This window comes from Chrysemys picta, chromosome 12, assembly GCF_011386835.1.
Source record: "Chrysemys picta bellii isolate R12L10 chromosome 12, ASM1138683v2, whole genome shotgun sequence".
Lineage (NCBI taxonomy): Eukaryota > Metazoa > Chordata > Testudines > Emydidae > Chrysemys > Chrysemys picta.
The window spans coordinates 43,088,471-43,116,339 of NC_088802.1; the positions used below are offsets into that span (position 1 = coordinate 43,088,471).

Genomic DNA, 27,869 nt, shown 5'->3' on the forward strand with positions numbered 1-27,869 from the left:
CACATATGGTCTTTGGGGTGGAGGTAGGGAGAGGTATTTCAGATTTTTCTCTTTGTCCATGTGGTATTGGTTTTTTTTTGGGGGGGGGAGAAGAAGGGGTGTTGTGGTGTTTTGTCACTTCCTGGTTGAGGTCTGTGGGTGTGGTTTTTTCATACAGTTTTAAGAAACAGGTCATACACCTTGTCTTAAGTAAATTGTTTGTGAAACTCCTAGAAGTGGAGGAAGTCACACAGAGGTCTCAATTATGGAGTAAGGTAAATAATGTAACATACTCAGGAAATAAAAGAGCAAAATATAGAGAAGGGGAATTCATCCCCTGTTTGGGAAATGATTGAACACTTAACAGCCAGGGAGCAAAGATTGGGAGTGGGGAACATCTCCGCTTTCTCCTACAAACAAATTGCTACCTGTATTCACTCATTTCTAAGCAAACCTCTTGGCAGTCAAAATTTTGCACAAAACATATGGTTATTGAATCACTTTCATTTTGTCTCTTAAGATGACATCATCTTGTATTAAAGCATTTTAGAATACCTGGTGATTTTGAAATAGTTATTTTGCACTTGATTTAAGAAGTAATGTCAATGGGGGGAAAATGAGGAAGCTATAGAAAAAAGAGGATCTGTCACAAGTGCCCTCCCGCTGAGGATGGCAGGAAAGGCTGTGTATGCATTGTGGCCCTGACAGCGCTAGTCCCTGCTAGTGCTGGGGGCAGTCTTGCAAGAGCTGCTGTTAGGGCTGTACCGGAAGCCAGAGGAGCTCTCAGGAGAAGCTGGGATCACTAGGGCTGCTTGGAGTGGAGTCCCCCTGGTGAGCCGGAGGAGAGACAGGGAGGATCACCTGTTGAAGTGAACACATGTGTGATGGGGTCTATCGAAAAAGCAATCTAAGAGCATATAAATGGCTATACTGGGTCAGACCAATGGTCCATCTAACATGATATCCTGTCTTCTGACAGTGGCCCATGCCAGGTACTTCAGAGGGAATGAAGAGAATAAGGCAATGTATCAAGTGATCCCAGCTTCTAGTAGTCAGTGAAAAACAGGAAGCTTATTTAAGGCTGAAAATCTGGTGGTGATCAGTTCTCTGACAAAGCATTCTTGGGACAATTGAAATACCAAGGAAGAGAGTTAGGGAATGATTGATAGATAGAGGTCTATAAAATCATGACTGATGTGGAGAAAGTACATAAGGAAGTGCTATTAACTCCTCATAACACAAGAATTGGGGGTCACCAAATGAAATTAGCAGGCAGTAGGCTTAAAACAAACAAAAGGAACTATTTTTTCACACAACACACAGTCAACCTGTGGAACTCCTTGTCAGAGGATATTGTGAAGGCCAAGACTATAACAGGGTTCAAAAAAGAACTAGATAAATTCATTGAGGATAGGTCCATCAATGGCTACTAGCTAGGATGGGCAGGGATGGTGTCCTTAGCCTCTGTTTGCCAGAAGCTAAGAATGGGTGACAGGAGATGGATCACTTAATGATTACCTGTTCTGTTCATTCCCTCTGTGCACCTGGCATTGGCCACTGTCAGAAGACAGGATACTGGACTAGATGGACCTTTGGTCTGACCCAGTGTGGCCATTCTTATGTTCTTATAGATTGGGGTATCATCTCTACCTGTGAACATCTTTGCATTTTTAGATTTAAAATTGAACTTACACACTACCTTGCTGTATTTAGCTCATACTGTTCTACCTACTTATTTAATAAAAAGCGACAAAGAGTCCTGTGGCACCTTATAGACTCACAGACGTATTGGAGCATTACAGATCCAGACTAACATGGCTACCCCTCTGATACTTGCCACTTATTTGGGCAACTGAGATGAATGCACAGCCTCACCCCTTTCACCTGTTTCATTCTACCCCTGTTGTTTGAGGAGTGTGTGTGTGTGCGTGTCTGTCTTCCAAGATGATACAACCTCCTCCACCACTCTCACTTTCCTTCCCTAGAAGTAGACTTCCTCTACTGTTTATCAGAATATGGGGCCAAATCCAGTTCACAATTATTAGGTGCTCCCACTAGACCTCATTTCTCTCCCTCCCTCCCCTTCTCTCCCACCCTCCTCAGCTATCTATGTTTCTGTTCCTGCCCTTGCTGTTTCCTAGGACAGCAAGAATGGGGAGTAAAACCAAGGAAGCTCTCTTAGAACTATTTGCTGCTGCAGGAGCAGCATAAAAAATCCTACCTTCCCTTGTGGTATTTCAAAAGTGCAGCAGAGGGACTCATAGGAGTTTTGATTGCTGCTAAGATACAGTGGGCTTGGTGCATTGTAAATACTTACATTCCAACCCAGATTTAAACTTCATATTCCTAATAAGAAGTTACCTTTCTTTCTATTCTCTGCCTTCCTCCCTGCCCCCCAAACATTCTGGCTTTAATTGAGAGAGTGAGTGAAATCTCTTGCCCTACCCTAAAATAAGGTGAGATATAAGAAACATTTTAGTGGTATAAATCTTTGGTAAGATTTTAGTCACTTTTCCTATTAGGCCATCTGTTAATTTTAGTAACATGTATTCTTGTGTTGGTTGTACTTTTATCTTTCTCTGCTGATGGAATTAAAGTAAACTCTAGTCTTTGCAAAATGTCTGTCATCTCTGCTGGTGCCAGTACCTGGTCTATAGCAAATACCCACAACCACACTTAGTTGGTGGTGTGGCAAAGACTATCACAAGCCACTTCCTAAGCAAGTCTGGCTTTTATCTGCATTGAGTTTATATATATATATATATATATATATATATATATATATATATATATATATATATATATTTTGGAGGGGTGTGTGTGTGTGTGGTTTTTTTATTTATGAATTATTTTCCTGGTTCAACCTGATTGTGACTGACAGATGATTTCACTCACTTTAGTTGTTTTCTGGGGTTCCTGATGCCGTGATACATTGTCTGTTGGGCAAAATACATAATTACACTACCTTACTTGATAGTAATGGTGAGGAGCAAAGGTTTCTTGAGTGACTTTGACATACGATGCATGTTCTAATTTTTCTCTCTGGTGATATTCACTACATAATCATCTTTATACAAATTTATAAAAAAAAACCCTTCTCTAATTTCCTTGTAGCTGTTATGCCTGATATTCAGATAAATCTGACTACCTAGTCATGAATGCTAGGTAGCAAAAACTTGTTCTAGGTAGCAACTAGCAATTGCTAATTAGTGTGGCTGCCTAGAGACCTCTTTCATTTGAGTTCTGTCATTCAAAATAAAGGTAGTGTCACCTTGCAACAGTCAACATGTATGTTATATGCAATGTAGTTGTAGCTGTGTCAATCCCAGGGTATAGGCAAGGTGGGTGAGATAATATCGTCTATTGGACCAATTTCTGTTGATGAGAGAGACAAGCTTTCAAGCCATACAGAGCTATTTTTCAGGTCTGGGAAAGGTACTCCAAGTGTGTCAGCTACATGCAAGATGTAATAGATTGTTTAGCATAAGAAGTTAGCACATAGTTTAAGGCAGTGGTTCTGAATCAGGGGAACGCATACCCCTGGTGGGTACGTAGAGGTCTTCCGGGTGTACATCAACTCATCTAGATATTTGCTTAGTTTTAGAACAGGCTACATAAAAAGCACTAGTGAAGTCAGTAGAAACAGTAGACAGTGACTTGTTTATACTGCTCTATATACTATACACAGAAATGTAAGCACAATATTTATATTCCAATTGATTTATTTTAAACTATATAGTAGCAATGAGAAAGTAAGCAATTTTACAGTAATAGTGTGCTGACACACTTTTGGTATTTTTATGTCTGGTTTTTAAGCAAGTCGTTTTTAAGTGAGGTGAAACTTAGGGGTACGCAAGACAAATCAGACTCCTGAAATGGGTACAGTAGTCTAGAATGGTTGAGAGCCACTGCCTTAGAATAATGGTTCTCAACTTTTTCCTTTTCAGGCAAATATCTAGATGAGTTGTTGTACCCCCTGGAAGACCTCTGCGTACCCCCAGGGGTATGGATACCCCTGGTTGAGAACCGCTGCCTTTGAATAGGTCCTAACTACTTACGCTAAACAATCTGTTCCATCTTGCATTTAGCTGTGACGCTAAGGCAGCATTTCTCAAATGTGGCTACCAGGGGCTTTTCTTGTGGCCACAGCCTCCTGGACAGTGATTGGGGCAGAGGCGGGCAAAGCAGCAGCCCCTCCCCTGAGACCGCTAGGAGGGGTTGGGCCCTGCCCCACTTTGGAGCCACAAACACTAGTGGAACAGACAGTCAGTGTGAGTTCCCCACCTTCCCAGGGGCGGTGGGGCTCAGACTTCTGGCTTCCGCCCTGGGATGGCAGGTGGCAAGCTCCAGCCGTGTGGCGGTGGGCTCTGGCCATAGGTTCTGTCTGCGGGGCTTTGTCTGCACAGTGGCGTGCTCCTTCCCCCGGCTGCTGGGCTTTGGGGTCTGGCGCCGGCACCAGGCTCACCACCCTCCTCATCGCCGCTGGCTCCCGCTACTTCCCTACCCACTTCCTCATCCAAGGCTTAATTTGTCCCTCTGCTTGCCAGGGCTGAGTAAGACTGCTGTGAAAAAGATTTGTATGTTTGTTAACAAATTTGCTGCTGTGAAAAGTGATATTAACTAGCTGGGAGGCAGTGAAAAGTGATATTAACAAACATACAAATATCACTTTTCACAGAAGCAGACTTACTAGCTAGCAAGTCTAAAAAAAAAATGCAACCAAAAAAAGCAAAAGAAACAACAAAAAAAGACAAAAACATACAAAGCACCTTATTTGTGTTTCTACTCTGTTTAGGTCCAGTAAAGAATAGCAATGATTGTATGTTATTTTTATTACTGAGTCTGCAAAAAACCCAAACGCCTACATAAACAAATTATTTATGATTTATTATTATGATTCTGAGGCTACCAAAAAAATTGTTGAGAACCCCTGCGCTAAGGGACCATAGAATTATAGAACTGGAAGGGACCTCGAGAGGTCATCTAGTCCAGTCCCCTGCACTCAAGGCAGGACTAAGTATTATCTGTAGACCATCCCTGATAGGTGTTTGTCCAACCTGCTCTTAAAAATCACCAATTATGGAGATTCTACAACCTCCCTAGTCAATTTATTCCAGTGCTTAACTACTCCAACCGGAAGTTTTTCCTAATGTCCACTCAAAGTAGAGCGGCCTGTTAACACCTCTGTAGTCATAGGATAAAAAAGGGGGGTTAGTGGGTTATAGATGGTTTTAATGAGCCATAAATCCAGTGTCTCTGTTCAGTCCATGTTTTTTAGTGTCTAGCAAAGTTATGACTTTAACCTCCCTGGCTCGTCTTTTGCAAGTGTTGTGCTGGTTTCCATTGAGAATGAGGACTGATAGATCAGATACAGACTGATCGCTTTTTGAGAAGTGTTCACCCACAGATGATAGGATGTTTTTGTCTTTCCTGTGAGTTCATTCGAGAATGTAGTTATTGTCTGGTTTCACCCAGATAATTGTTGGGCATTTAGTGCACTGAATGAGAGATACCACATATTGTGGTAGGCATGTATAGGATCCATGCATCTTGAAAGATTTGTGGGGGTGGAGCGTAATGATTGTTGTACTAGTGGGGATATGTCTGCAGCTTTTGTATCTGTTGTTCTGGCGGGGGCTGGTGCCACTTTGAGTTGGTGTGGTTTTCCTGTGGGGAGCTTGCTTCTGATGATGAGCTTGGAGAAGTTGGGGGAGGGGGTATTTGAACGCCAGAAGTGAGGGTTCAGGAAAGATTTTTGTTCACGTTGGGGTTCCCATCAATTATGGGTTGTAGTCTGATACCAAATATGGGTTCCATCGTGGGGTGGTAGATGACAACTAGGAGTGAGCAGTCAAATGGGATTTAATTTCTTATTGAACCAGGTTCTCGTGGAGTATTTGGGAATGGGCCAGAGACCAAGAAAAAGGTGTGCACATTTTAAGGGGCATCAGTCCATTTGGTTTGCTTTTTGATGGGTTGGTGTGTCAAAAGGTCTTAGGCCAGGTGTGCACTAGAAACTTTTGCTGATATAGAAAATGTTGCTTAGGCATGTGATCTTGCTGCTTGTGGGGGTTTTCTAATGACACTTTTAAATGGAAAACTTTTTGTAGGGTGGAGTAGGCTAATTTGCTTTGATTCTGACCTGTGATAGGAAAATTATTATGCCCTTGGGTGTAGGGATGTAAATAGTGGTTTTAAAAAAAAAAAAGTAACCATGTAACCATTTTATGCGGGGTCCTGTTGCTGGGGCGCAGGCACAGGGATGCTGGCCGCCGCGCCCCGGGGCAGCAACAGAGTCCTGGGCTCCGGCTGGCAGCAGAGTTTAATTGTTAAGCACCAGTCTTAACGGTTTCAGTTATCAGTTAACCGGTTAAACTTTTACATCCTTACTTGGGTGTAGTCCCAGCTATATATACGCTGGTCACTCATGTCTGTCTTTTCTTCTATGTTTTCACAGAATGCATAGGCACTGGCTTCCTTCGGGCGAGGGGTGTTCAACCCCCCCCCCGCTCCGTCCCCACTCCATCCCTTCTCCCAAGTGCCTGCCCCCACCCCACCTCTTCCTGCCCAGTTCCGTCCCCTCCCTGAGCGTGTCCAGTCCCCGCTCCTCCCCCTTCCTCCCAGTGCCTCCTGGACACCGTGAAATAGCTGATTGTGGTGGGCAGGAGGCACTGGGGAGTAGATGGGGATCTGGCTGCCAGTGGGTGCTAAGCACTTGATAACTTTTTCCCCTCAAATGAACTTGCACAGGAAAATGGTAAAAGACAAAAAACACCATACCACAGATCGGTGAACAGTTCATAAAGCAATCACTCTCTATCTTATCTCAGTCCTCATCCTCAAAGGAAACCTACACAACACCTTCAAAGATGAGCCTGGGAGTGTAAATTCATAACTTTGCTAGATGCTAAAAATCATGGACTGAACAGAAACACTGAATCTATGGCTCGTTACAACAATCTGTAACCCACTAAACCCTCCACCCCAGCCTATTTTTTTTTTCCTTCACCCCATGACTAGAGAAGTGTTAACCGGGTACTTCTCCTTGAATGGTCCCTTGAAATACATTAATTGCTTATGCTAAACTATCTTTTTGAGCTTGTACGGAGAGTGTACAGATAAATACCTTTCCCAGACCTGAAGAAGAGCTCAGTGTAACTCACAAGCTTGTCTCTCTCACCAACAAAAGTCAGGAGCACTGGAACAATTTTTATCATGGGGGTGCTGAGACCATTGAACCAAACTATAAATCCTGTATGTAATGGAAACCACTTAAAGCCAGGGGGTGCAGCAGCAACCCTAGTTTCAGCACCTATGACAAAAGTTGATCCATACTACCTCACCCACCTTCTCTCTAATATCCTGGGGCCAACATGGCTACACCCCTGCATCCATCTCATCTGAGCAGAGAAGGTTTTGCTCTCTGTCAGAGTGATGCCTGAAAAGGGGTGTGTGCGCGGGCTGCTCTTAAGGGGGAGCCTTAGTGTCACCTGCGGGATCAGAGCATCAAGGCAGGGTGCCCCCCGCCCGTGTGCTATCTGTGTGTTTCCCCCCCCAGCAGCCTCCCCACAGCCTGAGGTGCAGCCGGAGTATGGAGCCGCATGTCAGGAAGGGCGCTGTGGGAAGTGCCTGCTCTTGCTGTGGCTTGGTGGAGTGGGACTTGCTGGGGGCTTACGGGCTGGGTTAGTTCCCCGTCCTCCCCGCACGTTGGAGTGGGGGAGGCTGCGCTGTGTCCTCTGCACTGCAGACCTCGCTGCTGCTATTGGCCACAGCGTGTGTCACTCGGTGCTTCCTGGCTGAGCCCCGAACTGAGAAGGAAGCGGCCGAAAGAGGAAGCGGCAGCCGGGTCTGGGTCGGGAGGAGGGAGAGGCGCAGGGCGCGGCCCCTGCCATCCATCCGTGCCACGGTTCCCCTAATGATCAGTCTCTTCCTCCTCCTCCTCCAATAGGGCAGATCGTCCCTGGCTCTCCCTTGCATGTGGTAGACGGAGCCAGAGTCCCTGCAGCAGCCGGACAGAGGGAGGGCTGAGCCGGGAGCCCCCGGAGGAGGAGAGGAGGCTTCAGGGAGAGCTCCCTTCCCACCCCCCCGCACTGCTGTACGCTGAGCAGCCCCAGCATGGAAGCCGTCGCCAAATACGATTTCAAAGCCACTGCAGACGATGAGCTGAGCTTCAAACGGGGGGATGTCCTCAAGGTAAGTGCAGGGGAAGGGATCAGCGATACCTCCTCCTTTCCACTCTTTTCCCGAGATAGTCGGTCCCCAGCATCCTTTGAGTCTCCACCCCTTCCCCCCATTCGCCCCCATATCCTCTCCTGTCTCCCCCCCCCCCACCCCTTTGATTGCAAAGGACACAGTTTACAATTTTTGTGTTTATTCAGTTTATAATCAACAGCACCTTCCATCTTTTCAGGCTGTTTAACAGCTGAGAGCTAGCTATACCATAGACAGTATCAAGTAAATGTGAAGTACTGAACATATATTATTAATTGAATTATTTTCTACAAGATAAACCTTGAAAGTAATTGACACCAATGTAGTGTTTCTTTCCTTTGCCTCCTTTTTTATTATTAGATAATCTTTTGTCACCACACTTGTCAAATATTGATACTGAATTTTATCTTCTGTGTTGATAAACTTCAGTGATAAATCTGCAACACTGAGTATTTAATGGAACTCTGGAGCTGTAAGTGAATGCCTTGGGTGGATTAGATAGGTTTTGTGTGTAGATCCTTTGAGCTGTGGTCAAGTGAAAAATTCTCAATCTACCAAAGGCCTTTGAGCCCCTCCAGCTTGGCAGCATAAAGTTATCTGTTCGCTTTTTAAAAATATTTATATGCCTAAAACTGAAAAAGGATCCAAAAATAACAAATGAAGAATGTGTCCAACAAAAACAGAATGTGTATTTTATAACAGATTATAGTGCATGGTTTTTAGAAAGATTCTAAACTACACTTCCTTCAAAATAACTAAAAAAAGTCTAGTGTTGTATTGTTCGCATAAGTTATTTTTTTTTGTAGTTAATATCTCCATGTTTGTTATCAATATAAAACAAGATGGATCTTTTTTCTTCCAAGCAATTGAGACTTTAGCAGTTTAGCTTTAAAAAGTTTACGTCCAGATCTTTACTCTCCAAAATGACCTTCAGGTAGAAGGTTGATAATTAAAAACACACTCATTAAAGCCCCAATCCCACAAAGATTTAAGCACATAAGTAACTTTGTGCATGTAAATATTCTTCACTGGGACTGTTTACCTGCATAAAGTTACAAACATGTTTAATTTTTTCTGAGCTGGGGCCTAAGAAATAGCAGCTCATTCAAGGAGTGGTGAAGAGTAGGCTCTTTTACAGGCCAACTTTAGTGTGATTCTTTTGCAAAACTGGAATTTGAATACTTAATTGATAGACATGCATGTATTGTGCAGTCACCTTAGTATTTTTATCATAAACCATGCTTTCTCGAGTGTATTAGAGAAATGGACTGAAATTTAGTTTAGTGTCTTAGAAAACCAGTTTCTTACATATTTTAGGTGGGAGGGCAATCAATTCAATTAAATGTATGGTGGTTACAAAAAAATCCATTTGGGGGTGGTTCTCTTGCAGTTATGTAAACCAAAATGGCTTTGACTTGACTATATCTGCTCCTGCACATTCACATGTCTCTTACCCACAAATTGCATTAGAATTTATACACCTTAATTACCTTATTTACCACATGTTACTGCAATAGCTGCAGCCATTGTTGCTGCAACTGTGTGCTCAGAATAGTGTCAGCTTTAACCTTTTTAGATGTTAAATTTTAGACCCATTGTGGAAGTGTAAGCATCAGATTTGTAAATGTTTACACTGAGCCTAATTTTTAAATCTGCTAACCTGAGCTATAGGCTGTTGGTTTGTGTTTAGTATCTTGCCTTGGCTTTGTGTACTATATTTGAAACAGCACAATTCAGGTTAAAAAATGTAGAAAAATCTGTAAGACTTGTAGAAAATGCTGACCAAGAAGGAAAACTGAAGTGCACATGTACTGTACTTAAATATTTTTTTAGTTTGAAATGTACTTTTGGTTATTTTAATCTGGTCCAGTCTAGATGTTTGGGGTTGGTTAAGAGTATGAAAAAATGGCTGACATAGAGAGAACTACCACATGTTCAAAAGGTGCTTCCTTCTGTAACAACAACACCATAGTGAAGAGATGAAGCAGGATATTTTTAAAGAGGTTTTTTTTGTCTAAACTAGAAAAATTAGTACCTATATTACAACTGCTGATATTGGTACTATACTAATGTATACAGGACTCAGGCACTCTTACTACCATCTCATGATTATTATTTTTGTCAGATTGTGGCAAAAATCTGAGCCTTATGTACACTCTTGCTACCACATATTCTGGCAATAGTCCAGCTGCATATGAGTACTAATTTTTCTAGCATAAGCAAGGCTGACATTGAGAGTGTCCTTGCAACCCTCAAACTATATCTCAGATACCTTTTTATATTCTGACGTGACCTTAATGATTCTGTTACTGGAAAGGTGATACTCACTAAACTTTAAGGAAGTGTTTGCCTGTAGTTTCCTGGTTTTAAGTTCATTTCTTTATACAACACTTGAATGTAAATGTGAACATGAACAATACTCAGCACTATTATAATAAATAATTTAGCCTTGCAGTGCTTTTGTATAGGGGTGAAAACTATTTTCATTCACAGAGAGTAAACTGAGGCTCAGAGAAGTTGACTTGCTCATGGTACACAAAAACCCAGGAATAGAACCCAAGAGCCCTGGCTTCCTGGTGTTCAGAACTATTGTTCAGGAAAAAAATTCCCAGGTGCCAGCAGCAGTATGAGATTGTGCAAGTCACTTCACTCAGAACAGTGTTTGTGGCACATCTGGAGTGAAGACATTCAGAGTGACTAGTACATCTGAGCTGTGGAAGTAACTTGTGCTAAGCACGCTAAATCTGTTAGCACATCTCTCTTGATTGAGAGATCTCTGATAATCTCACCAGATCCTGGCTGAACTCCCCCTTTCCCCATTGTCATGGCTAGTAGCGATCTATCCTGAAACTAGGTCAATCTTAAGTGCATATAAATGAGTAAGACCTTCTGAGGGGAATAAACAGTAATACATGGTGCAAATCAAATGCACTCCCAGAAGAAGGTATTTCTCACTCTTCACATTTCTCTGTTTTACAAACTTGGGATTGTTGAGAAAAATTACATATTCTGCAAGCAAATACATACCTCTTTTCTTACATCTTTCCGTGACTTGCCATAATTAGATACTTACTTTGAAGCAATGGTGAACATCACCCTCTGATGGCATGTGTGACTTAGAATGCTGTAGAGAGAACTGTGAAAGCTTTGTACCATGTTAAGGAATGAAGCTAAATCTAAAATTCTTAATTAATGCTGCTCGTACTTTCATTATGCTCTCTGTGAGGAGGGAAGGGAAAGATGCATATTGTCTAACTTCATCTAATTTCAGCAGATAACTTGCCTATGATGTCATGGTACCATTACTGCAGTATACCCACATATTCTGGACTTGATTGAATAGCATTTGAACTGTAGCCATTAAGCTGCTTGTTAGTAATCTTGTGGCTATGCTCCAAAAGTGAGTGAAGATAATTGACTTTTGACTTGCAACTCTGTAAAACAGCTGAGTGAAGAGGAAAAGTGCTTGGCCTTTTCCTTTGTAGGCACTGTATGATAAAAATCTTGTATGATTTTGTAACTGTGGCAGTTCACTGGATTCTCAGTCTTTTGTCAGATGATTCTACAGCAGTGCATGGTATTACCGTGCAGGAGATTCAAGTTGACATCTATCTCTAGACTTGATCTTTGGGCAAATGGAGCTTGGAATTTATTCAGTCTGCCCCAGAAAAAGGAAGGGGTGCTATTTCCACACTGTGTCCATCCAGTGTCCCTTATGATTTGCTTCTCAGTCATTGACTGTGGCTCTATGCAAGACCACCTTTCTGTCCAGATTCTGGATATTGCTGTATGAAAAAGGGTGTTGGTAAATGGCATTCTCTGAAAAAAAGTGAAGAAAACTGGAAGGTTCATGGTTCTTCCCTTCCCCACCCCCCGCCCCCCCCCCCCAAAAAAACACATTCTGATCCAAGAGGGTCCCAGTTCTAAATGCACTGATCTGGCTATTTTATGCTTTGTGTTTGGATGTGCATCATGATGCATAGACTTCTCTGCTTTCTCTTCACATGCTCTCTGGTGTCATTGGGGCCAGTTACTCTCAATCTGTGCCTATGTTCACTGAGTCTAGGTCTTAAATTCCTGAGAAACTGTAATGTATTTCTGGTGGCTTCTGGTTTTGTTGGCCTGTGTGCCAGCTGGCAAGTATCCAGACCTAAAGTGTGCTGATACTTGCTTTTGGTTTGGCAGTAGGGTGGGGAGAGGAGAAGAAATTGTCTAAAGATTCCACTAGCCAAAGCTAGGCTCTTTTCTCCTCCTCACCCTGTTTAAAATGTACAGCTACTACAATAATTATGTTTTATTTCAAACATATAAAAATCTCCATAGGCATCAATCCTATACAGTTTCATATATTAAAAACCCACACAATAACACAAAAGCACTGATCATCCTGATCCATTTCCTCTCCTGAATCCAGAAAGAACCCCCCCCCCCCCAAAAAAAAAAAAAAAAAAAAGAGGTTTGTGGCATGCCTGGGAGGTTAACAAGTCCGGAGATCCTTCAGAAGATCAGTGTTCTGTTCCCTGTAGATGTCAGTGTAGTTCATGGGCAGCTTATTGCAAGAATTTTAAAAGTATCGGATGTAAATACCCCCGACAGTATATGTAAGAGTCTTCTACTTTTGAGTTGCACTTTGCTGTTTTTCTTGAGTCCTCAACGGGCGATTACATTTTTCAATAACTTCTTTGTTGCACCTAAATCAACTTAACTACGGTTAGTGTTTTCTCATTTCTGCAGTGTTTAGACTTGGGTTATTTTAATTGAGTTATCAAGGCTTCTTCCTATTCTGAACAGTGATATCAGTCCATCGTTTGGGCTCCACCACTGCCTACTCTTCATGTGATTTTTTTTTTCCCTCCCCCCCCCCCCCCCCCCCGATTCATTCTCTTTCCCTTCAGACTTCAACAGGATTGAGAGTTTCCAAATTGTAGTGCTGAGACTGCATTTTCAGTTCCTGCATGAAAACCATTTTTGGGCCTGACTACAGAGTAACATGTTTGTGTACAGGAGGGGTGAGATGAGCAAGGGTGGCAGGTCCTCCATCTATACTTCCTTCTCCCAAACCTTCAGTGACCTCACCTGTGTTTGCTTTTATGTAGTGGTGTTTGTACTGGCAAGCAGAAACAGATGGCTTGCTAGGGGGAGTTTTAAGGACAATGGTCCCATGTTTTATTTGAAATTCTTTGTTTTTGATTATTGAGAGAACTATATCCTGCCCTTGTAGGGGGGTGGACTCAATGATCTAGTGAGTCTTTCCTCTCTCTCTATCATCTGTGGTACTGTATAATTTTAGCTCACAGAAAACTGCTTTCTTAGTCAACAGAACAGGACATTAGCTGTAAGCAGTGGGGTTTGGAGTGAATCAGATACAACTGATGTCTGCATTAGGTGTGTGAAAGTCCATTGTGTAGGTGTACTTGAGGTATGTTGCTTGATGGTTGTGGGAGAAAATTGGGGTTTGACTTAAACACCTTAGATAGCAGCTGTCATTGAAGTAGGGAGACCAAATAGGCCAATATTGTGGTCTGATATGAGGAAGCAAAGCTGTTAGCAAGCCACTGAAAACCTGTAAAGCTGTTAAACTGAGAACTGTAGTAATTGTGGGGTGGGGAGGTGGGAGAGGGGGGTTGAGATGGTGACATTTGAAGGAATATCTTCTGAAGACACAGAATGTTTTTATTGTAATAGACTGGTAGATCAATATTTTAAAGTTAGCCTGATGTCTTGTACTGCATTGAATACTAAATAGTTATTTTTAGTATGGACTTATTCCCAAAGATTGTTACCTACACCTCCCTATGGGCACATACTAGAAAAAGTAGTTAGCGAACATACTCTTAAGTTTCTGGCCCTGTACAGGACCACTTGCATTAGTAAAGGAGGCTTTTTAAACTTGAGTGACTTTACAAAAAAGTCTAACATGTACAAAAACTGGAGTATATGATCTTGTTGGGGACAGTCTCAGAAGAGGTGGCATTATTTATTTAATGTTGCTTCCCTCAGAAACCTTCGTAGCAAGGATGAAATTAAAGTATGGTATATTCCAGGTTGAAAGTGTAAAGCAGTGGTCTCCAACCTTTTTCCTCTTTCAGATGCCAGACGACGAGCCACGGAGGACCATGGCGGCGGACGAGCATCCGCCGAAATGCTGCCGACAAGTGGCAATGTCAATAGGTGTCGCCGCCGAGAAGCAGCATCATCCAGAGGCATCACCGCCTAAATGCCGCCAAAAATCGATGGCATTTCAGCGGCGACACCTCTGGATGACGCTGCTTCTCGGCGGCATTTCGGCGGATGCTCATCCGATGGCCAGTACACGGGTGCACTTAGACGCCCCAGCGGGCACCATGGCGCCCGCAGGCACCACGTTGGGGACCCCTGGGGTAAACCAGTCTTTGCCAGCATCCAGAGCAGGAGGAATAATGCATTCCTCCTTGAAAATGGCTTCTTTGTTTCTTTATTTGGTAGCCGGCTGTGGTCTCCTTCCAGGACTGTCACTGAAAGCAGAACAGATAAACTTCCTTCTGTGCTGGTCTGTACCCAAAACACTGTAGATTTAAATCTGTGTAATTCAGGATGGCAGTTATCTCTCTTTGGCTACATGGTGCCAGATGAGCTATTGATGAAAACTAGTGACAGTCAGCTTTTAACTTTATAATATGCAGAACTGTGTACACTACTATAATTTATACCGATGATCATTCCTGGGCTGTAATCTATCAGCCAAATCTAGCAGGAGCCATATGGCTATGTTGGCTGGCTTGGTCACAAGGCCCAACCTGTCCCATAGCTGTTTGTCATCTCAACTTCTTAAATTGATCTTTCTGTACAAAAATAAGCACCCACAAAACAGCTTTTGCCTCTTTCAATGATCTGATATGCCTTATTCAACATATGTGTCAAGCTGCTACAAAGGGTGGTGTGTCTGTGTGATTTTATTAATTGGCCAAGTGAGGTTCTGCACTCTACACTGTGGCAGTTCTCCATTTTGTTATGCAATAACCTCTGAAAATCCAAAATTTCAAGAAATGTTCTAGGCATCAATTTCAGTGACAACTAAAATCACCATTTGGTCACTCATGATAAAGGAGTGAGCCAGTGACCGCACAGATAGATGCCTGTGGAAGGAAAGCAGTCACTCTATATAGGGGTGAGGCAGTCATCTGAGGGTGAGGGATAGCTGGGCCCTATGTGCCCATATCTCTGCTCAAAACCCTCTTGATTGTGGTGAAAAACAGAAAAGCCTAATTTCTCCAATTTTTGGGGTTTTTTTTCCACCGAAATCAAGAGGGTTTTGAGCAGAGTGGGAGGTGTAAGTAGCCTTTGCAAAAGAGTCTGACTTCTGACAAATGCTTTTCAGAGTAGCATCTTCATTATACCACCAGTGTCTGCTCATCACTGAAAGTTGCATTATATCTCTAACAGTAATAATCTTTACTCTATTTGCTCTCTGGGATTGGAGACTTATTATAAGCATTGCATCAGACTAGAAGGTGGAAGTCTTGCCCAGTGGTCAGGTTCATCTCAATGACTTAGGTTCATGTGAAGTTCTTGCAGTTTTTGTTGTGTGGAGTGACACCTTCTGTGTTTTTTAGTCAGTACTGCGTGCAGCAGAGGTGCAGGATATTCGGTACTGTTGCAGCATTTGTATCAGGTCATCTCTTGGAAGTATCAAAGGAGGTGTGCTAAAAGAGAATAGGACAAGATGAGTGGGTGCTACTTGAGTGCCACCCACAATCTCCCCTTCAGTACAGAGCAGTTCTGGTGTAAGGAAGCCACCCCTAGTCAAAGGAAGAGCAATGGCAACCATAACAGGTCAAACAAAGGAGGCTTCTCAGGACTCCCATGTGAACTGAGCTTGGAAAGACTTGGTACAGAGAATCCCTTTCAAAGCGTGAACAGCCAGCTCTTCATTGACACGCTAATGTTTGAATATGTTGATATAACAACTGTGCACTGAGATCTGGACAGGACATTTGCATATTGGCTCCATGTGTGGCATTTTTACTAACTGGCAGCTCAGCTGCTAGCCAGTAAAGACTAGTCATGATTTGTGACCCCTCCCCCAAATAAATAAAATAAAGTGACCCGGCACCCAGTTCTGTGTTTTCCCTGATGGATTTATTTTTAACTGTAAAATTAAATCTCCGGTAGTAATCCTCTCTTGTGGTGTCTAAAAGGCCCAGAATTCTTGTGAATTGTCTGGGATTTTATATTAAGATAACTGACTTCATGCTCTTTACATTTTATATTCAGTTTGTTCTGTTGATTTAGCAGTGCACAAGACTGGGTGAATTGCATGCCTTCTGCATTTCTTCACAGATCAGCAAACTGATACTGCATTAAATGTGGTGCACAAGTTCTTATCTACCGCTTTAGCCCACAACCGTTTTTGCTCTTTAGTTTCCTCTGCTGGCTCTGCAGTAGTGGTTAGCATTATCGCCAAAGTTGGGCTAACATCAGTGAGTGGTGTACACATGAGGAAGTAAATAAAGCCATGTTCATTTGAAGTTTCATTATAAACTTGGGAAAGAGGGAATCAAAATGAGAGAAGAGGAACTTTTTCTTGGGGGTGTGGGAAGAAGAGAGGAAAAAGGAAGTTGCACTTTCAAGATTTTTTTTTTATCTGGAGAGTAAAGAAATAACTAGTTTCATATTTTATTTTAAATGCTGCTATTCCACTTAAAATGAGTATTGACCATCCCAATATAATGTTCCAAGCTTCAACCTCCCTTTTTGTCAGGCTGTATTTAAGCATTTCTGCTTCAGTCCCAGGCCCTGTTACATGCTTAATGGCTTGATCATTGCCCTGGTCTACACTGGCGGTGGGGGGAGGGTGTGTGTGTGGAAATCAATCTAAGTTAAGTCTAAGTCGACGTGCTTAGATCGATTTACCGTGGTGTCTTCACCACGGTGAGTCGACTGCTGCTCCTCCCCCGTCGACTCCGCCTGCACCTCTCACAGCTAGACTAGATGCGATAAATTGATCCCCGCTGTATCAATTGCTGCCCGCCAATCCAGCGGGTAGCGTAGACGTACCCTTACAAACTGCTGAGCTCCTTCAACTTCTGTTGAAGCGGTCTTGTCACATCTTGCAAGATCACGTCTTAAGTGGGGAAGAGAGTGGGTGCTCAATAGACTAACGCTTGATGTAGCATGACCTCGTTACCGTGTTGTTGGTGGAGCTGCCCAACTAGATAAGACAATTCCAGTGAATTATTTGAAAGAAAAACTCCACTGATTTTTGTATGGGACATAATCTAAACGCATGGAAAGGTACAATTGACCTCTTTCAATAGGGCACAAGAAGTATACTGAGTCTTCAAAACTGTATGTGATAGGAATATAAAGCCTTTAAAAAATCTTAAATCAAGAAGCTGTAATACTCTGATTTAGTTTGTAGATACATCTGACACTTGCATTTTAATTTCAGAGTTCATAATTTTCCTCTGCTTGGAGATGTTTTTCCCCATTTCAAAGGCAGAACCAATCAGTTCATCTTTAGACCTACTTGGGGAGGAGGTTAAGGCGACAGCTGGAATAAGTACAAAGTTTTAGGGTCTCCCTCTATGGCTAGAAAACAGACTATCAACTCCTCCCTAGCAATAATTGTATAAATAATCCTGAAGTTCGGTGCTAACCTGTATAAATAAAATATGGAAGGGAACATATATGCTGGTACCTGCTAAATTTGGTTTGCTTCTGTGTATCCAGGTCAGCACGCACACAGTGTCATTGTGAACTGCATGTTCATATAGCAGCAGCAGCTAGAGCTCTGTGCAGAGAGGAGAAAGCATTTCTTTCAGTTCAGCTGAACTATAATTATATTGTTATTCTCTAAAATCCTCTTATTTTAAATCATTTGTCTCTGGAATTTACATTTTCTTCAGTTTTCTGAACTAGGTCTTGCTCTAACTTGTACCAAAACTTTACAGGTTTAAATGTATGTGTGTGTGTGGGGGGGAAACAAGCGGCTCAGTTATGCAAAAGTTCCCCTGGGGGTTTGGGGAGAGGGGGAATACTTCATGAGCTATGTATGACCCAGCAGGTTCCACTAATCATAGCAGCTAGGTTCATGCAGACGACTTGTGGTCTGAGCGAGTCAGCTCTTTGGTTTGCATGATCAGCACCAAATTCTAGCCATGCCACTCTAGCTGAGGTTGAGTAGGTTTTTCCATTATCCTTCTGTACAGTCAGATTTCAGATATGATACGCTTATGGGAGCTCTACTTCTTGGACATGATAAATACGAAACTGGCATTTTAACAACTTCAGTCTGCTTTTCAGTTATTGCTGTTTACCTGTGGAGTATGGTCTAGTTGAGTAAAATAATTATTGATTAGAGATGCTGAAAATAGCTGTTCAGATCTGATTAACTGAGTAGTTAAATTTCAGACATATGCCTTGATACTGGAAATCAATTCACTTATCAGAAAGGAGTTAAAATTGGTTTTATTGGATTGTGGAAATCCTATATATCATCTTCCTCCCACCCCCATAGCTTCTCTGGAAAAATCTCACAAAATGACTTGCGGGATTGTACCTTTGTTTCCATGGATCACTGATACTGTACAGTTCTAGTCGGTTTCATCTGGTCTTAATAGTGCTGCTGGAGAAACCACTGTCTAAGCACATCCTGACGGCACTCTGTGAAAGACTAACAGATGGACGGTAGAGAGTGACAAGCATATACCAAAGCTATGGATAGGGAAGAGAGCCAGAGAAGTACAGAGAGGGAAATGGGAAGGAAGTGCTCTCGGTAATGGGGCCTGATAGCTGAAACTCACTTTTAAGTACTCTCTGATACCTTCCCTAACCTAACATCCAAATACTCACCTCCGAAAAAATCAAATGTGTATCAGCTTTCCTTGTTTGGTCAGAGTATCTGAACATCTCTGTGTAAATTTTATATAGCTGAAACTTTTCCTTTGTCTTTTAAATATTGTTTTTAGTGCTTATGAAAAATGCCACACTGAGTTGGAAACTTAGTCTCAGAACAGGTACAGCACAGATCACCAGTGCAGGCTTCCCTTTGCCCCTTTCATCTACACATACTTTGCTCCACTCAGGCCCCTACACTATTGGTAGTAAAATTGGGTTTTGCCAGAACACAATTTAGCCAAGCATAGTGATCAGGGATCAAATAATGTTTAAGCTGATAATTGTTTTTAAATTCAGTGTAAATGCAGTGGCCCTCTCTATTTTGACCAACTGACCTGGGTTTAAACAGTCGGAAGCAATTCTAAACTGTTTTGAAAAACTGTTTTTTACTCCCATTGCAAAGGAAAGCCAGTATGCCTTAGCCTCATCCTGGAGAAGACCACTTCTAGGCTTACTCACCCAGCCCATTCAGTCCTTATTCCCTTCCGAGACTGCCAAGAAGGATGCAGATTATGATTTATAATTAGGCTTGGCAGAATTCATTTTTTATTATAATTTCAGCAGGTATCAATGTTTGTGTTTAAGCTTTTTTCAGTTTTTATTGATTTTTTTTTTAATTACTTTTCACAGTAGCAGGCAGTTATGGGAGAGCAGGGGTCAGACAACTATTTAAGGACTGACATTGAGAATCCAAAAGCGAAGCTTTATGAATGCCACATAGTTGTCTGCAGTTCTAACTCCGCTAATGCCAGAGCTGGCTGTTTCAGCAGAGCTGTAAATACCTGCTTTATACAGCATTCATTATAGACATTGTTAAGATGGGACTCTTCTCTAGCAGCATTTTTCTTACTTTGCCTAGCTGTACATTTCTATTAGCGATGGAAATCTTTTTTTCATCTCTTTGCATGGGTCTGGTGAAATCAACATTTAGAGATTATAAATAGGTTTGGAAGGATTAGATTTTTATGTCTTCTAGGAACTGGAGGACTGAGACCCTCAACTCTCTCCATGTAGGCCCCCACAAGAAAGGTTATTAGGTTTGATCTTCCTGACCTGGGCTTTATTTATACCAGAGATCTAGAAGGGAAATGGACTATCTACCATTACTGATCCTTTGAGCCTTCCAATCTCTTCAGTTATGTTCTATTCCAAATTTTGTTTGAAAAATTTTGAACACTGCCAAGCATGCCCCTCACAAAGTCACCACACTTTGTGTCCTGGAGTGGACATTCCCTCAGAGCCCACTCTTTTCCCTAATCTTTCCAGCAGTTGCCTTCACTCAACCTATTACAATAAAAGTAATATTAAAAAAAAAAGAACCAGCACACACAATATAACACCATAACTTTACTTCCTTCTCTCCCCTTTGCCATCCTCCATTCTTGCATTGTGTCATGCCAAACCTCTTTTGTGTTGGGATCATGTTTCCAATCGCTGTACAGCACCATACACAACTGTGGTGCTATTTAAATTACAAATAATAATAAGACATCCTGCAAAGTTAAGGGATATTAACACTTATATGATTCGACTCGTTGTCTGTGTTGAGAGTAGTTGAATTGTCTTTCCCTCCCTCAAAGCTGAAAGGCCTTAAATGACAGAGGGCACACACATTAATCTACAGCTCCTAAAGTCTTCAGTATAATAGCTACTACTACAGATTTTTTCTGTCTGCTAGCAGTGAAGAACTGGATTCCAATCTTTTCACTCTTTAATATACTGTCCAGTTTTGTAGATCATTCTAGGAACAGTTTACACCTGAATGTGCAACCTATAGTGAAATGAATTTATGTGCAGTTTTCGTGATGAAGAGTAAAAAAAGAGCTCTTCACATTTTGTTTATAATTGTTGTTGCTACATTGTTTTTTAACTAGTGCATTTGTAGAGGTGAGTAACCCAGGAATCTGAGGAGATCCATAGCCAGATAACCCACATGAAACCTAGATGGTTGAAACTTGCTGGAAACCACTCTGGGTTGTCTCACTAGTTAGGGGAATAATCTGCCCTCTGCATAGGGCTTGACTCTTTGTTCTGTTTCATCTCTGTGATTAAATGGTGGTCTGAGGTGAAGACTGCTCTTCTTCCTTTTATAGCCTTCCCAGAAGAGCTCAGCTTCCAAACAGCTGTTTGAAACTCAGCTTAATTGGATAGCTGTATTTCCAAGGAGGTTTATGGCTGCATATTAGCAATATTGCTATAAACCACCTGGGACCAGCTGGCATTCTGTTGTCGTGTCATATGGCTCTCTAATGTCAGATCCCTATGTTAGTGATTTAGTGGCATGAATTTGTGCTTGTTGGAATTTTGAGAGCTCAATCTTTGTGAAAATAACTCCACCGCAGATTTGGAGAATGATTTGTAAAAGTATCCATGTGACACTGGGTCTACATCTTCTATTTTGTTGTGCAGGAGCTATTAATTATGAAGCCCTATCCCCAAGGCCTAGAGAGGCTCACAGGTCAGACCATTGATCTCCTGATTGGAATCTGCCAATAGGGAAGAGTTTAGTGTTGCTGAGACTTACAATGGAAATACTGTGCTCCTATAAGGTGTTTGGGAGCTTAAAATTAGTCTGTGATCAAAAACTATGCCCTAGGGTGTCAGTGACCTGCATTATCATATCCCTTCCAGGCTGTTGCACTGCAGCCATAAAAAGTTCTATTCTTGTGTTTAATTTGTTCTTGACCTGGAACAGTTCTGCTAATTTGGGAAGCTAATTAGAAGTTGGGTTTTAGTTAGCCCTGACCTTTTTTTTTTTTTTTTTTTTTTTTTTCTCCATAAAAATTTGTTTCCTCAACTGTCTGACTTAAGATTCTGGGGTTTGTTGCTGCTCTCCTGCATTTAGTGCCTACATATCTGCATTGTTTGTGTAAGGACACTCTGATGTTGCCCACACACTTCAGTGAGTTTAGGGACCAAGAAAGAAATTACTTTTCTTTTAAAAGTGTATGGTACTATCAGTAACGTGAGACTTAAAATAATTCATTTTTAATTGTTGAGGTACAGTATAATTAACTACATGTGTGAAACCAGAATAGACAATCAGTCTTCTCTGTCTCTTGGTGGAAAGAATGCTCTTCTTAATTTAAAAATACGCTATGGTATGCCATATCCTTCTATATCCATTTCTAATGGTGTGACACCTAAATACAAGCATTTTATCTTTTATCTTCCCCCAACCCCCATAACAGTGAGCTGCAATGATTGCTATTGGCTCCATCAGTTGGATGCTCTGAATGTTAATTGCCTGATTTAATATTAACTTAGTGTAATAAAATTCCATATAAACGTTTTCTTCTTTATAGAGAATTTGTTCACATCCAGTTCTGTTTATTACCCTTAGAAGTGAAAGAGGAACTCTAGCCTAGCGGAAACTTTCAGAGGCATCTGCTTTAACATGTAGGTGTCACCAGTTTCAGCCCGCCTCACCTCCCCCCATGTTGCATAATTCAGAAGATCCTTTACTGTAAACCTCCGCCATTGTGAATTAAAAAAAATCAAGCTTGGTCTATATGTGGAAATTTTAGCCCTTGCTGCTTCCTGGTAAGGACAGGGACTGGGAAAACTATTCTGACATTGGAGGTAGTACACACCTGAATATTGCTGTATGGGCAGAGTTATTACTGTGTAATGGGATCATGTCTCCTCCAGCAGCGGTCCCACAATGCCCAGCGGTGATCACTCTGGGTACAATTGTGAACTCTACTGCTTAGGCATCACAAAGACTGGCAGCCACCCCTTCCTCCTCAAAATATCCTGCATATTTTTGAAATGCCTTTTCCTGACTGCCCAGGTTGGCAAACACACCTAGTGGCTCTCTTGTTGTGTGCAGCTGCCCAGCCAACCATGCCAGCTACCTGTTGCAGACATGCTCCTGCCTGGAGTGGAGAGTCCTGGGTTTATATGGGTATAGATATGGACCAGTCATAGAAACATGGACATCTACGAAGGGGTATGATGGGGATCAGCAGCAGTGATGCAAGAAAGTGAAGGAGCTGTGACAAGCATACTGCAAGGCTGGGTAGGCCAACAGTTGAACTGGTGCAAAGCTACAGACCTGCCTCTTTTACGATGAGCTGCATGCCATACATGGCAGAGAGTCCACCAGCACCCTGCAGACCACTGTGGATACCTCAGGTGGAGCCAGAGACTCAGACTCCTACCGTGAACAGTGAGGAAGAGGAGAGAGGCCTTGGGCGGGTGCCTGGCTATGCCATGAGCCAGGACCTCTTTGAGACTCTACCTCAATCTAGCCAATACCACCAGGCAAGCCCAACACAGGGGAGGGGACCTCTAGTAAGTGTGTGCATGCTTTTTTCATTGTTTTACACGTACGAGAAGAGGTAGTGATACCACAAACAGAGGTAGCTATCTGCTTTTTTTGTTCCTCTGTATGATTCTGTTGGGATGAGGGGAGGTTACATAGGGATACCCTTCGTATCCTCCTGAGAGATCTCAATGAAACTGTCATGGAGATACTCTGCAATCCTCTCCCAAGAGTTTCTACAGATGGCCATCTTATTTCTTCCTCTATGGCAGGACACTTTCCCATGCCACTCTGCGATGAGTTTGGCTGGCACTATTGTAGTAAACAAGAGAGTGGCGTATGGACCTAGGTGGCTTTGGAACGCCAGCCGCAGCTGTGCCTTTTGTGACCCTCAGGAGTGAGAGAGCAGCTAAAATCACCACCACCTCTGGAACATAGTGCCAGTACTCTGTGTTGTTGCGCTATACTTGTACCAATAGAAATAGGGACGGAATTGTTTCATGCAATTGAAAATGTTAATACCCTCTTTTCTCTCCCCCACATCCTTTGGCATGTGATACTCACCATGACTGGGGCTGGAGAGCAGTGCTGTGCAGAGGCGCTCCACAGCTGAAGTGACAATAAGCCTATCTTATTTAAATAAATAAATAAATAAATATATAGGAATAGAGTTTTGAAACTTTCACTTTCCATTGTAACTGTAAGTACGATACAACTGTCTGTTTTATGTGTAGCTGCTGACATTGGGGCCTTGAGGGATGCCCCCTCCACACCCGCAGAACACCTGAGCCTGATGCGAAGGAGAAGGGAACATACTAAGGAGAATATGTTCAAGTAGATCCTGCAAGGCACTGATGCATCAGACCACAAACAAAGGGCCTGGCAGGCCCACATAGCAGACAGCATGGAGAGGGATAGAGATGATGGGAGAAAAAGAGAGAGAGAGACCCAAGAATCCCATCAGGAGAAGGAAAGGGAGATGCACCAGGACACAATGGGGCTTCTCTGGCAGCAAACAGAAATGCTGCAGGTTCTTACTGATCTATAGGTCCATGGACTCGCCACCCTGTGCAGTCCCTGGAGAACTCCCTACTCTTCCCCCCCCCCCCCCCCAATGATCCATGGCATCATGGGTCACATACCTACTGTAATCACTGCACACCGAGGAACAGTAAGGACAACTACAACTTCACATACGCTGACCTACAAGAGATGGTTGGTGTATATGTAGCCAAAATGGGCTGCATTTGTGCACTGAGATGGACAGAACTGTTTGCGGCCTTTCTGCATTTAATGTTTGGTTCAGTTAATTTGTTAAACGTTTGTATTGTATTTTCCTTTTTTATTTGCAAATTGGTTTGTTTACTGCTTTTGTCCATCAATAAAATTATATTTTTTGAAAATAAATTAGTTCGCTACACCTACTGGATAGCAGTATGCAAACCACCCAGTACTTGTAAGTGTACAGAGCTCATAGATTCAAGAAAACACCCAGTCATGTGTAAATGTACAGCATATGCATAGTTTCGCCGTGAGACAGTGTAATAGTTACAAATGTACAGCAAAACAGGATAATTCATAGGTTCATTATAAGACAGTGTTATATGTATAAATGTACAAAATTACTAACAGCCCACAAACCTTCAGGATAGGAGCACAGAAAAGACCGCACATTTCTCGGGCCCAGAAGCAGTGCTTCATCATCTGAAGCTGCTCTGTGAATGTCACCAACAACCTTGAATAGTTTGTCACGATGTCCCTTAACAATGTATCCTCCAAAGAAATCCTTATGTCCCCCATTGTTCTGATTCTTCCTGCAGCTCTGATGATACTGGAGAATTTGTGTGTCCTGTGTTTGCAACGTTCATGAGAATAGTACAGAGCTATGTGGGTTCCATGGTTCTGTAAGAGATGGTAGACTCTGAACATTGCCTCGTGGGTTTGTGAGATTTAAAAAAAAGTGTTGGGATATGGATGTCATTGTGGGATGGAGAAAGCTGCATGTTGGGAACTTGAATCCTAGTTCCTAGAGATCCCTGAGTGAGTTATTTCTATCCCACTATATGTTACAAAAACTTCCCAAGTGGCAGCATGGTGCACTGCCCTTTGCATTAACACGAACACTACTAGTGTGTACACACAACGCTAACACAAGCAGCCAACTATGCACATACATCAGTGATACGCTCACTTTGGCAGCTATACGCCTATGTAACTTGCATCAACCAAGGTTTGTACGGTAGACATGGCTTTACTGTTGACATAAATGCAGTATTTAAACTTACACTGTGTTTGACCTCTGTAGGTAGACCATGTTCATCACTGTTTGGGGAGGTGGTTTTACTGCGTCGCCATAACCAGACACTTACATCAGCGGGAGAGAAACTTGAGTGTAGACCTGTGCATCAATAGGTTGATGTAAGGTGGCTTATGCTGACCCAACTTCATAGTATAAACTAGGCCTAAATCTCTAGAGAGGGAGGATAACAGCATAAGAAGCATCTCGTTCCCTGAGGTCTAAGGTCCTTCCTTTCCTTCTCCCGTGGCACCTTTAAAATCATTACTAGTTTCTTTCCTGGAGTGTGTTTAGGCCAGTTAGCTTTCATAACTTCCTTTGTTTTAAAGGGAATAATCTCAAATCTTAAGTATCCTTGTTGGACATCCAGTTTGTTTTTTATGGTTGTGCCATCTCTCCTTTTCCCCCTCTTCTTGCCTTGGTCGAAAATCCAGATCCAAGTGTATTGTTCTCTAGGCTGCAGAGAAAGGTGCATGTTTTACAGGTTGGGTCCTCCTGTGTTTGCTTGGAAGCTGTGGAGTTTTTGCTGTTCGTAGTGAGGTGGCTGTTACCACCCCATGTTTTCCTTATCTTTTACTCTTGTATGCACAGAAGCATGTCTGCTTCGCAGTACATGCTATTGGTTCTCCAGCAGGAATGGAATCACAGCCCACTGACGTCCTGGGAAAAGGAGTGATTTCTTACGATTTTACATGTGTGTTCTGCTTCCTGAATAATTATTTTATGTAGATTAGATTGATTCCCTACTTCTGAGGCCCTGTATAATTTATAGCAAGCTAGACCTAAATTCTGCTGCAAGATCTCAGGGTTTTCCAGCAGATTCTTGTAGCAAACTAGAAACTTCTGTCGCAGCTTCATTTAAATTTAAAATGGAAACTTATGAAATATTAAAAATGAATATTACAGTAACCCTGTTTGTTTTTGTTCTTTACAATTTATGCTGTACCCCCCACTCACAAATGCCTTTAGCATATCAAAATCTGAATCGACAACATACCTGCATCATGGAAGCCATGTGGGGAGGAAAGCTGGAGATTGTGGCAATTGGAGAAGCATGTGAGGCAGTTACATCTGTACATACAGCTGAATTCACACCCCAGCCCTCTGGGCATATGTTTAAGCTCTAGAGAGTAGGATACAGGTAGTCACCAATATCAAACAATTCATAAACTCTGCATAGATTCCCTAAACCATAAGAAGAATAAATACGTTGGCTTGATTTTTGTTACCAATATTGAAATTTAAATTGTCCTCTTTAGGTTGAGAGTTAAGAATCCCATTGAAATGAAATGAGCAGTTCATGTCTCAGAGTTTGTGTTTCAGGCTCTCTGCAGATTCATGAAGATAACTGCTTCATCAGCATATGCTCAGTTTGTGTTTTCAAGCTTTTCTTTGAATTCATAAGGGCTAGAAACATTTCTTACACCAAAGATTTAGATTCTGGAGCACAGTTCTGTAGTAAGAGGTAGATTTTTGCAGTAAGTTCTTTAGCTGCAAAATACATAGAGGCCTGGCTTCTGACCAGCATCCTTAATTGTGCCCTTTCTTGGTCTCATCCCTTGACTTTGCTGACATTTTCCAACACTTAAGAATTCTTCCTGGAGTGTTTTTGGAACTTAAGAATTGGGAGGTAAAGAATTACATTTTAGAGTCTGTATTCCTCATGCTGGGTCTTGTTCTGTTAGCAGAATGTTGCAGTGAAAATGGCTGAATGTGCTAAGTAAAATGAAGCACATGCTGTGTATCTCTTATGACACCCTCTAACAGTGGCTTGAGATGTGTGGAAGAATGGACCGTATGTGAACCTTCATTGAACTTCAGACTGTTACCGCGTCCCCAGCATCCTGTAAATAAGTGTGACTAACTGGCTTGCAGCTTTGTAGCTCCACCCATCTGTTAAAGCCCTGGCACAAGAATATAGCAACATGCCATCTGATTCCTTTAAAAATATTTCCCCATTGGAACACTTGTTTATTCCCTTCGTTGCTCCCTCGTGCAGTATAACGTTGGCAGAAAAGCCACTGATACTAATTTAGATAGTGTACAGTTAACCTTCTAACTTCTTCCTGGTTGTAGCCACTTACACATTTCATAGAATATGCAACCCATGCTCCATCTATGGAGCCAGTGTTCTATAGCTGGTTATGAATGCATACCCCTTGAGCTCCCCACAGAGACCTGTAGTCCCCTCTTGTTTTGTTAGTTGCATACAGCGATCATTAGTTACGTTTGTAATCT

General features: G+C 42.2%; 1 protein-coding gene across 2 annotated transcripts in view; it reads left to right on the forward strand.

Moving 5' to 3' along the window:
• GRB2 (growth factor receptor bound protein 2) overlaps positions 1 to 27,869 on the forward strand; it is an 83,597-nt gene that overhangs the window by 12,725 nt on the left and 43,003 nt on the right. For both annotated transcript variants that reach the window (XM_008163918.4, XM_005297479.5), the window contains exon 2: positions 7,928 to 8,172. In XM_008163918.4, the coding sequence (XP_008162140.1) occupies positions 8,095 to 8,172 (78 nt within the window). In that variant the 5' untranslated portion in view covers positions 7,928 to 8,094. The remainder of the gene's footprint in view (positions 1 to 7,927; positions 8,173 to 27,869) is intronic.